This window comes from Culex quinquefasciatus, chromosome 2, assembly GCF_015732765.1.
Source record: "Culex quinquefasciatus strain JHB chromosome 2, VPISU_Cqui_1.0_pri_paternal, whole genome shotgun sequence".
Classification (NCBI taxonomy): Eukaryota; Metazoa; Arthropoda; class Insecta; order Diptera; family Culicidae; genus Culex; species Culex quinquefasciatus.
This window is the reverse complement of record NC_051862.1, coordinates 104,084,783-104,097,238: the sequence shown is the minus strand read 5'-3', so window position 1 is coordinate 104,097,238 and position 12,456 is coordinate 104,084,783. Positions and strand designations below refer to the sequence as shown.

Here is a 12,456-nt window from a genome sequence, read left to right as displayed (position 1 = left end):
ACTTGCAGACAAGCAACTGCAAACCAACGAAGAACAGGCAGTGGAAGAGCACTTTCGCGGCACCCGGTTCTCCGGTTCCGTCGCCATCCGGTCGCATTCACCGCCGACGTGGTGAAGATGTATCGGCAGGTGCGGGTGCATCCGAGCGATACACCGTACCAGCGAATCTTCTGGAGGAAGGACCCGAACGAGCGCTTGCGAGTGCTTGAGCTGAACACCGTTACCTACGGAACGGCAAGCGCCCCGTTCCTCGCAACGCGGTGTCTGGTGGAGCAGGCGGAGTCGGCGAAAGGCCGGTTCCCAGCAGCCGCCAAGATCGTGATCGAGGACATGTATGTCGACGACATGCTGTCCGGCGCCAGCAACGAGAAGGAAGCAGTGAAACTTGTGCTGGAAGTGAAGAAAATCCTGGAAGAGGGAGGTTTCCCAGTGAAGAAGTTGTGCTCTAACTCAGAGCAAGTGCTAAAGTGTGTGCCTGAAGAAGATCGGGAGAAGCCGAAACCGATCGAAGAATATAGTGCGAACGAAGCCATCAAGGCTCTGGGTGTCCTGTGGGACCCACGCGAGGATGAGTTTCGTTTTGTGAACTGTTTGGAAGAGTGCGACGACAAACCCGTCTCGAAGACGAAAGTGCTTTCGGACATCCTGAAAGTGTTTGACCCACTTGGCTTCGTAGCCCCAGTCATCGTGCTGGCCAAAGTGTTCATGCAGAAGTTGTGGGCCAGCAAGATGAACTGGGCTACCGAACTAAACGAAGAGCTTCTGTGTGAGTGGTTCGAGATTCGAGAGTCTCTAACAGCGCTGAACGATATTCGTGTGCCGCGATGCGTCGTGGTGCCCAACACGGTTCTGTACGAGCTGCACGGGTTCGCTGACGCGTCGACCGTTGCCTACGGGGCCAACGTCTATCTGCGGTGCGTCCGCGGGAATGGGTCGGCCGAGGCCAACCTGTTGTGCGCGAAATCCCGAGTGGCTCCGCTGAAGAAGCTGTCCGTGCCGAACCTGGAGCTGTGTGCAGCGCTGTTGCTTGCGCGGCTCGTCGTGAAGGTCATCGAAACGCTGGATCTGGAGCTGTCGGCTATCGAGCTGTACTCGGACAGCCAGATTGTGCTCGCATGGCTGAAGAAGGATCCGAATCTCCTGGAGACCTTCGTGCGCAACCGCGTCATCCAGATCCTCAACCTCACAGGTAAGTTCCGATGGAATTACGTGAGGTCAGCCGATAATCCGGCAGACATCGTCTCTCGTGGGATGAGACCCACACTCTTGAGTCGGTGTCCGAAGTGGTGGAAGGGGCTTCTACCGCTGACGAGCGCTGCCTACGTTCCTGAAGAACCCCCCGAACTCGAGGACGACGAGCTGCCAGGGCTGGTAGCCATCGTCTACAAAGTCACCGTCGTCGAGGAGATGCCGGTGTTCAAACGGTTCGGCGAGTTCCGGAAACTCCAGCGCGTGATCTGCTACGTGCGCAGATTCGTCCAGAACTGCAGGAACAAGAAGTCTGGACAACCAAGGACAACGTGCGCCTACGTGACAGTTCCTGAAACAAGAGCGGCGTTAAAGTCCATCATCTGGTCGATTCAAATGGCAGCCTTACCAGATGAGTTTTATCTAGCGAAGACCGAACAAACATCCAGCCAGCTTGCGAGCCTGGCACCAATCGTCGACGAGGACGGTCTGCTGAGAGTCGGCGGACGTCTGGAACATTCGAGCCTCCCGTACGAGGCCAAGCATCCCGTGATCCTGCCCCGTCATCACGTGACTACGTTGCTGGTTCGAGCGCTGCATGTGGAGAACCTGCATGTCGGCCCCTCCGGACTCCTGGCCATCGTTCGACAGCAGTACTGGCCGCTGAAAGCGCGCAACGTAGTGCGCGACGTGACCCGCAAGTGCCTGCAGTGCTTCAAGGCCAACCCACGCAGGATTGAACAGTTCATGGGACAGCTTCCGGCGGAACGAGTGAACGTTGCCGCCCCCTTCGAGTACACCGGCGTGGACTACGCTGGACCTGTAACGGTGAAACAAGGCAAGTACAGACCCAAACTTACCAAAGCCTACATCGCCGTGTTCGTTTGTCTGGTCACCAAGAACATCCACCTGGAATTGGTGTCAGACTTGACAACAGAGGCCTTCTTGGCCGCCCTGGATCGCTTCGTCAACCGACGAGGCATGGTGCGCAAGATCTTTTCCGACAACGCGACGAATTTCGTCGGGGCGTCACGATCTTTGCGCGAAATGCACGAGCTCTTCAAGCAGGACCTTCTGAAGCGCGGAATCCAGGATTTGCTCGTGCCCAAGGCCATCGAGTGGAGCTTCATCCCGCCCAGGGCTCCCAACTTTGGCGGATTGTGGGAGGCGGGCGTGAAGAGCGTCAAGACACACCTGAAACGAACGCTGCAGAACGCGGTGCTTACCTTCGAAGAATTTGCTACCATCTTGACGCATGTTGAAGCGGTCTTGAACTCTCGGCCGCTCTTCAGCTTGTCGGACAGCCCCGGAGATCCTCTTCCGATAACTCCGGCGCATCTTCAACTCGGCAGGCCGCTGCGTCCTGTCGCCAAGCCCTCCCGCAGCGGTGTCGCAGACAACCGTCTGAACCGCTGGGAATACCTGGACAAGCTTCGTGAGTGCTTCTGGGGCCGCTGGTCCAGAGAGTACTTAACGAGTCTGCAGAATCGTGCGAAGTGGACCAAGAAATCGCACAACCTGCAGCCCAGAATGCTGGTCCTTCTCGTCGAGGACAACCTTCCGTCGCAGACCTGGAAGGTCGGCATCATCGTCGAGACTTACCCCGGAATGGACGCGCTGGTGCGTGTCGTGGACGTGAAGACCGGTTCTGGAGCGGTCTTCAAACGGTCGGTTTCCAAACTGGCACCCTTGCCGACCGTGGACAACGACCGTCTTCTGGAGCGCTTCGGTACTTCGGAGTAGCTTCGGAGAATGCAGCCGCGGGGGAGAATGTCGGATAACTTCCGTCCTCCGCGAATTCTTGATGACAATTGAAAAACCAGCTCGATCGGCAACACTGGTTGCTGCGATCGACTCACCAACGCGACACCCCTCGTCGCCGCCTGCGACGACGCAAGGAACGATTGAGAAGGTGGGAATTGGCGCGCAACGGATGCGCGCGCAAAACGGAGAAGGAGGAGAGAGAGAGAAGTGGAGATTTTCACTCCAGTTCGCGACGCGTTTGAGTAAAGACGTGCTTGTAAATAGTGATCGGAATAAAAGTTTTTTGTTAGGAAAGAGAATTCCGCAAAGTGTTTTGATCACCCGGAGAAACCCTAATACAGTCGAAGATCCAGTTGGGAGATTTGGCCCCAACAGATCCGTAAAATTAAACCACAAAGAAAGATGCTCGCCTTGTTGGGTTGTACACCCTTCCAAATTACCAAGATATTGCGAAATTCCTGCGAGTGCGGTCTTGACCGGTTTGACAACAGATATGCCTAACATATGGAACGCCGAAATCGTGCTCGGTACGATTCAGAACGCTGCCGGCGCACTTCCGCGCCAATCATTTCCACACGACAGCCTTGCATCTGGAGAAAAGCGGCCGCATCAAGTAAGACCGTAAAAGTGACCACTTCCAGATCACCAAAAGTGATCAAATCGCCTCGCAGTGCTGACGTAAACCAGGTGCTGAAGACGACGCTCAGGTAGATTGAACTTTTCCACGTGTTTTTGATGTCCGGTGAGTCTGGAGTCCGAAGTCCGCGAGGAGGAGAAACTCGATCTGCAGAAGCTGATGGAGCGGGTCGCGTTTCGGATCCCACCTCAAACTCGAGGGCTTTGCTAACATGGTGTACGCCGTGTACGTAACCCAAAACGCATCCCGTCTGCTGCGTGCCATCTACGAGATCGTCCTACATCGCGAGTGGGCCCAGCTGGCGGACAAGTGTTTAATGCTGTGCAAAATGATTGATCGGCGCATGTGGCAGAGCATGTCCCCATTACGCCAGTTCCGAAAGATGCCAGATGAGATCGAGAAGAAAATAGAGAAGATCTGCCCGTGGGAGCGGCTGTATGATCTGGAAGCGGACAAAATCGACGAGTTAATTCGCGTTGCTGAAGTAGGGCAAGACCATCTACAAGTACGTGCAACAGTTCCCAAAGTAAGAGTTCCCGATTGGTGCGCGAACTGTTAGTGGCGGCCCGCGAACGCGCCCCGTTAATCATCTTCATATACGGGATCGATTCCATTGGCTCGTCTCGTATCAGAGAAAGGAGAAAACTGAGGTCCAACGTACCGTGCTGAAGCTCCAGCATCAATTGGAAGGGTCATCAACACCACCAACAGTATCAACATCCTGGATCCCGCCCTACTCCGTCCCTGTCGTATCGATCGCGTCATTGCGACGGTTCCAAAACCCGACACGGAAAGGTTATTCCTCTCTGGTTGCAGTCCAATCCCCTTCATCCTTTCCGGATCAAACACATTTGTCACAACTACAGGTAGGCCGGTCAGGCCTCTGGCTTAACTTTCCACTTTCGTTTTTCTACTGTTTCATCCAGGTCTACGGCCGGATACATCATTTGGCGACGAGGATTCTTCAACAACCCAGAAGAATGGAACATCTCAAGCAAGCATTGCTCCTGCTGATAAAGCTTATTGAGAATATTGACCCACCAGTTCCTGCTTAAGCCGACGCGACGCAAGTTCTGGCTTGCCTAGCAATGCACACTAGTGAGTTCACGTTCCGGGCCGTAACACAGACAGACCTAAGACTGGTGGTTCCGTCGGCACTAAGTCCTTAGCGGGAGGCGACCAAACTGGAAGATGCGGCTTTGCCACGGTGCCTGGTAAGGAAACTCGATTTCCGGTGCTACGAGCAGCACCGGAACATCATCCTGCCCAAGCTTCCGTGCTATTTCAATCTCGCCGAAGCGATTAACACCCTCAAGCGGATCTTCGGCCCTCAAACGTCCGAAAACAGCCTGCAGCTGGAAAACCCGGAAAACCTTCAAGGCAGGACTTTTGTACGCGGCTGTTTCATTCCGGTCCACGACCACACATCAACAACCAACACTTCCCACATTCCGTTTCGTTGAACTCAGTCAAACCTGGTGTAAAAACAACTTGGTTACCGTGGCCAAGCGTAAATATTTCGATATCCGTCTCGTACTGGTCTAGCCAAGACATCTCCCTTTCGCTCGTTTCCATTCAGTCTAGTCGGATAACGTAGTACCCGGCCAACACCACAAAGTGGCCACTCTCCCGCGAAGGCGCACTGATCGTTCTCAAAAACAATAAACAAAGAACAGCTGATTCCTGAAGCTGAAAGCTGAAATAACGAGGGGTCCTTCAATTTTACCGTGACTTTGGACATTCACGGTTGTTTCACGGTTCACGGTGGGGTACACTTTTTGCGAAAGTTTTTCCACCGAGTGTCTTGTCGTGTCGTCGATCAGACTCTTGCAGTGGGAGGATACCGGGTCTTATACTACCAGCTCGAACAACTTCGACGTTGCACAAAGTGCCGAGATGCCACACATTAAAAACATTTAATCTCCAACAAGTGTCATACATCGATATCTGACCACTCCTTAGTCACCAAACTGTGGTGGCCGAGGCAGTTAAGTCATTGGGTTAGTCTGTCAAAGGTCTCTGGTTCGATTCCCGTAGTCGACACTTTTGGTGTTTTGTTTGACGGATGAACTTTTTTTGCAAATGAACCTCGAGAGTAGAATTCTTTCGCCCATCTCAAGCTGTGTTCTCTGTGTCCGTGAATGGAACCACTATTTGTTTTGGGTGTATTTTTTTGAATTAAATATACTTTATTGAATCTTTCTTATAATAATTACATTTGGTTTACATAATAAGTGGTCAGCTGTGGCTCTTCAGCTTTAGTTTGCTTTTCGTGATTTAAACACTGTTCATGTTCATAACTTTAAAAGTATATGATTTATCATTTTTGTAACACTAGGTACAATGAAGAGAAAAAAAAAAATTAAGAAAACATAACCTAACCTAAAACTAACTTAATCTTACCATAAACTAAACCAATCCTTGAATCAAGGGGTATTCAGATATAGCACATTTTTCCCTGAATTTCAAACATTTTTCTTGAATCTTCTGATCCAACATTTTTACTTCTGCTAATTCATGAACCTCACTTGATCTTGTCCAGCCAGGAACATTCAAAACCATTTTGAGTACCTTGTTTTGGACACGCTGGAGCTTCAATTTATGAGTTCTAGCGCAACACTCCCAAACAGGTACTGCATACTCAATAACGGGGTAAATTATTTGTTTGTAAACTGCTAGCTTATTTTTCAAAGATAGCTTTGATTTTCTGTTAATTAAAGGATACAAACACCTGATGAGAATGCTGCACTTGTTCAATATTTTATCTACATGCTGCCGAAACAATAGTTTCGAGTCAAGTATGAGACCTAAATAGACAACTTCCTTTGACCAGGGTATCGAAACATCATTCATTTTAATCAAAACATCATCCTTTGGGGCAAATCTGGCCGATTTGGAAAGTGGAAAAATGATGGTTTGAGTTTTGGCTGCATTTATGCGAATTTTCCAGTCGCCAAAGTATTCGGAAAGAACGTCAAGACCCTTCTGAAGACGGCCAACTAAATATCTGGTTATTTTACCCTTATAAATAACGGCAGTGTCATCAGCAAAAAGTGACAACACACCATTACCAGGAAGAGTAGGCAAATCAGATGTAAAAATATTGTACAGAAGTGGGCCAAGAATACTTCCTTGGGGAACCCCAGCATCAATGTTGAATAATCCAGAAGCAATCCCATTCAGAAAAACCCTGAACGATCTCTCCGAAAGATAGTGCTGGATAATTTTGATAAGATACATTGGAAAACCGTATAAATACAGTTTATGTATCAAACCATCATGCCAAACATTGTCAAAAGCCTTCTCAACATCCAACAAAGCCATAGCAGTTGATTTAGACTCAAGCTTGTTCTGCTTGATGATTTTAGTTACTCTCGTAAGCTGATGAGCAGTATTATGTCCCTTTCGGAAGCCAAACTGCTCGTTCAAAATTATATTATTATCGTTGGTAAAATCCAAAAGCCTTGAATAGATGACCTTCTCAAAGAGTTTGGACAGACTACTCAAAAGACTAATGGGACGATAACTTGTTGGCGATGTTGGATCTTTTGAGGCTTCAAAATTGGTATGACTTTGCCCAGCTTCCAATTGGTAGGGAAGTAACCAAGTTGCAAACATTTATTGAAAATATTGGCTAGATGTTGAAAGAACTGATCACTCTGTTTTTTCAACACTAGATTAAAATGTTATCAAAGCCAGGAGCTTTCATATTTTTCATTTGTTTAACTGCAACTTTGACTTCCTCACCAGAAACATGGGAATCTGCAGGAAATTCAAAGGTAGAGTCATTGATTGTTGAAATACTATTGGCAACTGATGTTTCTTTACGGCTGGTCATGGAAGCGCCAAGATTATGTGAACTAACAAAATGAAGCCCAAGTGCATTTGCCTTTTCCTCGGATGTAATCAAAGGAGAATCCTCAACAATAAGAGGAGGAATAGGCTTTGGTTTGTTTTTAAGAACTTTTGAAAGTTTCCAAAATGGTTTTGAATAATTCCCAAGCTGGCTTACATGTTTTGAAAATTCTTGATTTCTGATATTGTCAAGTCGGTCTTGTATGATTTTGTTCAAATTGTTAACTGAAATCTTTTGTCATAGTCCCCAGTCCGTTGATATTGTCTCCTATAAACATTCCTAAGTCTAATCAAGTGTTTAGTATCTACGTCAATATCAGTTACCTTAAAATTAACAGGAACCTCCCGAACGTTGGCAGCCTCTGCTTGGTTGATAGCCTGCTGGATCACCTCCAGCGAACGATCAATATCGGCAGAAGTTTCCGGGTGTTGATCATAGTCGATGTTGCTGTCGACCACTTGCTGAAACTGCTGCCAGTCAACGTTGTGGTAATCTTTCCGGGTTGGTTGCCGCTGCGGAGTAACGGAAGCTCCAACCTCCACAACCACCGGATAGTGATCAGAACTCAACTCTTCAAACACCTCAGGATGAGCCACGTTCTCAGCCATATTGGTAATGAAGAAATCGATGATTGAGTGATTCCCAGACCGAGCCACCCTCGTTGGACGATCCGGACTCACAACGTTGTAGTATCCGTTTTGCAGATCGTTGTGCAGAATCACTCCGTTCCGATTCCTCCTGCTGTTGCCCCAAACTTCATGCTTCGCGTTGAGGTCACCAGCGATGATGTACTTTGCGCTCCGCCGTGTCAGCTTCTGGATATCGCTCTTCAGTTTTGCTGCTGAACCATCTCTGGCATTCACCTGACGTGGGCAGTATGCAGCAATGAAGAGTACTGGGCCAACCGAAGTGGGAATTTCCACTCCAACGGCCTCGATGATGTCCAGCTTAAAGTGTGGCAGCCGGCGTGGCTTGAGATCACGATGAACAGCGACAAGCACACCTCCTCCTCCAGAGGTGGTCCTGTCGAGCTGCGTCGCGATCTTGTAGTTTTGCAGATAAACTTTTTCACCGGGCTTCAGATGAGTTTCCGTGATGGCAGCTACGTCGATCTCCTTCTCGCGAAGAAAATCCACCAGCTCTAAGTTCTTCCTCCTAATGGAGCAAGCGTTCCAATTCAGCAGCTTGAGGGACCTACGATCCATACTGGATGACGAACGAGGTCAGCACTTCAATCTGCTGGGTCTTGGTTTTGCATCCACGCAGTGCAGCGGACATCTGTTTGAAAATATTGAGGAGTTCGGTTGAGGTGTAAAGATCATTACCATTTTCCTCAACTGCTGGTTCTTGGGTTGGTCTTGGCTCCTGGCTGAAGCCCGGTGGTGGCGGTCTCGGCTCCTGGCTGGAACCCGGCCGTGGATGATTCATCTCAGCTCTCTTCCTGGGATCCAACGGCAACGGTGCCAAGTTCGGGACCTGGCGTCGCGGTTGAAGAGGTGGAAAATTTTGCTCCACCAGGGCTGGAGGAGTTCTACGACGCTGAGGCTGATTCTTCGTCGATGCTTGCTGCCGAATTTTCACGAACTCAGCTCTCTTGGGGCACTTTCGGTCGGTTGACGAGTGCTCACCGTTGCAGTTGAGGCACTTCACCAGCGAATCTTGGATGCACTGGGATGTGATGTGCGCATCGGTACCACATTTGGCGCAACGACGCTTCAGGTGGCAGTTCTTACCTCCGTGCCCGAAGCCCAGGCAGTTGAAGCATTGTGTGACGTCACGATGCACTGGTCGGTATCGCTCCCACGACACGATAATGTTGAAAACCGCTCGAATTGCCTTCAGCTCAGGAAGCGTCGTCGATCCCTTAGCCAAATGCAGCAGGTAGAGCTGGTCACGGTACTTGATGTCTTTGTTGCGTCGGCTCATTTTGTGCACGGCCAACACATCCAGTTTCAAAACTTTTAGCTCGGCAGCTAATTCCTCCACTGGCATGTCGTACAGACCTCTGACGACGATTTTGTACGGCTTATCCATGACGACATCATGGGTAAAGTACTCCGCCTCGTTTTCGGTCAAGTAATCCTTGACCAGTTGATAGTGCTGCCTGGATTGCACCAGCACCTTAAATCCGTCCTGACACAGACGAATGTTGCCTTGGACTTTCCCAGACTTGATGAGTTCAACCAGCCCCGCTCGAAAGTCGATCGTTGCTGCTGATTGCCGCACATAAAAAGGAGGCAGTTTCTCCTTTCGCTGTTTCACTTCATTCTCCTTTGCTTCCGCTACCTGGTCCTCGTCAGGCAGTCCAGCAAACTTGTTGTTCTTCAAAAGCTGCTCCTCGTGCGATGAAGAGTTCTCCTCCTCCTCATCCATCGGTACAGTACCGTCGCTCTTTTTCGTCTTTTTGCTGTTCGATGTCACTTCCAAAAGCACCTTCCTCTTGGAAATCCCCGGTTTTTGGCCATCAGTTGAGGCCTCAACCTTCCTTTTGGAAATTCCCACTTTTTTGCCTGCTTGAGCCGCAGGTAGGGCAATATTGCCGGCGTTTTGCGCCGGGACGCGACGAGTCATGTTGATTCAGACAACCTTCACCAACGAATGCTCGGATAACAATGTTTTGGGTGTATTATTTTTCAACATCATTTAAAATTCAAGTGTTTGGCTATTGACATTATTTCATGGCCAATCACCGAAATTTTAAGAGTTTTGCGATTGATATTTGGGTACACTGTACAGCAGGGCCCGATGTGTAATTTTTAAATTCAATTTAAAAAGTTGATTTGCATTTAAACAACCTTCATGTAAAATGAGATTAAACGTAATCAAGGAAAAGCGAGTAAATATAACTTTTGGTTCTGGCAAATCAAAAATTTTAAAATATAAAGAGCATGTAAACATGTTGTTTGAGATCGATAGTTGCACCCTTTACCCTATAAATAAGATTAGTTTCGAGATGAATTGTGAGAGAGCGAGTGAGTGATTAGAGAGTGTATGAGAGAGTGAGAGAGACCGTACGGGAGTGCCCGACGGGTTCAATTTGTTTACGTTTAGAAATAAAGTTAAGTATTCAGCCAACACCCAAACGGCTCGGTTTGTAGAAGCCCCCGCGTACGTTGTACCGTCTCGATCGCCGCGAATAAAGCTACTCCGCGCAACAAGCCGTGTTTTTGCTTCGACCGTGTTTTGAAGTTGAGGTCGTTGACCTCCCGAAAGTGGGCTCTGGACGAGCAGTGAAACCCCCCAAAAATACAGTCCACATTTGAAGGGCTCGATCCGGAACATTGGTCCTTCGAACCGGATCGAAGTGGCCGGCCCGAAGTGGAAGAACCTTTGTGTGCGCGCGCGTGAAAAGTGGCCAGTTCGCTGAACAGTGGCCATCGCGATTCGGACTGTGCGAGTCCGCGGCAGTTGGCGCCATCGCGCAGTGATTTGCGGTTTTGTGCTGCAATTTTTTATGCTGTTCTGCGCGCGGTGCTGACTGGAAGAAGCAGCAGGAGCGATCGTGGTCTGCTGGGAGCTGTTCTAAGGCGGACGGAAGCTGCGCTGCTGTTGGAAGCTGTGTGTTCGAGAGTGTTTGCGTGTGCTGGACGCTGCCACCGGAGGTTCCAGGAGGGCCAAGCAGCGTTCCAGAGGAAGTATTGGGTTGCATGTGGTGCATGAGGTGTGTGTGTGTGTGTGTCTGTGGTGAGGTGTGTGCGATTTGGGTTTGAGTGAATGAGCGTTTTTCGAAAGAGGTTTTTTTAATAAAGATTTATTTGGATTTTTTACGCGTTTGCGTTTCTTTCCGGAGTTGTGGTCTGGGTAATCCTGCGCAAGCCCTGATTTTTGGATTGTTCTGGTCTCTGTCGGTCGGTCCACTGCTGGTTCTCCACTTTGGCTGTCTCTCCCCACTGTCAATCGGGTCGCGTAGAACGTTGAGTTGATCGTTTCGGTGTTCGCGGTTGCAGTGTTCTGGATTTTTGGCGGTCAACGGTGAGTGAAGGCGGTAAAGAATGGACGAGTTGAAGGATTTGCTGCAGCAGGAGCGGCAGCTGGAGTTGCAGTTGAGTCTTTTTACCGGACGGACGCGTTTTTTAATTCGCTCTACACCTTATTTTTATTTACCTTCACTGACCCAGTCCACAAACGTAAACGTAAACATATTTATTTTTTTTGTCGCGCGTCGCGTGTGCACTTATTAACAAACGTAAGCAAAATGCAGTGCTATGTGCCGACGTGCTCTTCACCCTTCGACCAACAATACCTCTGGAACTGTACGGGCATTTGTAATCGACAATTTCACGCAGCCTGTATTGGGGTCAAACGTGGCTCCGAAGACGACTTGCAACTACATGTACTTCCTATATGCAGCCTTTGTCGAAATAACCTACATATGGAAATCGACATTAGAAAAATAATGCAGCATCATTTAGAAGGCAGTCATATGATCTTGACTCACATCAAGACCAATGACAAGACAAACCAAGAAGCCCTTAATGAACTGCATAATAAAATCATAGGCCTGCAGGAAGAAATTAAGAAATCTGCAGAAATCGCAAGTCGAATACTTTCGGCAGTATTAACACAGGCACCGGCAATGGACTTCCCTTAAACGAAGTCAGAAAAGCATTTGAAGACACCACCTCGGACCAGAATCATAAACTCGCTGAATCATTCTGCCGTATCCAGGAAATTACGTCATCCCACCGGGATGACATAATTAAAACAATTGCCTCAGCAGAAAAATGCCCTCGGACATAATTTTAGCAGTCCACGATGAAGTGAGGGCCCTCACTTCATCCATCAATAAACTGCAAGACAATGAAATTGAAGTCCGGCAAAAATCACTGGCAGAAGAATTAAACGAACAAACCGTACTGGAAATCGAATCTGGCTGGCGACTTATCGGCAGCAAAAAATTGAAGCCAGACTGGACCGACTTCGACGCCAGGCAGCGGACTCGCCGTCTTCAGGAAAAGGAAGCCGAAAAAGCACGTCGCCGCAACCGAAAACATCGTCAACAAATTCAGCA

General features: G+C 49.0%; 2 protein-coding genes across 4 annotated transcripts in view; one reads left to right on the top strand and one right to left on the bottom strand.

Moving 5' to 3' along the window:
- Positions 1 to 12,456, bottom strand: part of LOC119766543 (ubiquitin-like modifier-activating enzyme ATG7) — a 331,454-nt gene that overhangs the window by 288,532 nt on the left and 30,466 nt on the right. The window lies entirely within an intron of this gene.
- On the top strand, positions 118 to 2,931 carry LOC119767239. Its single transcript, XM_038255369.1, has one exon. It carries the CDS (start codon positions 118 to 120, stop codon positions 2,929 to 2,931), a length of 2,814 nt encoding a protein of 937 aa, XP_038111297.1.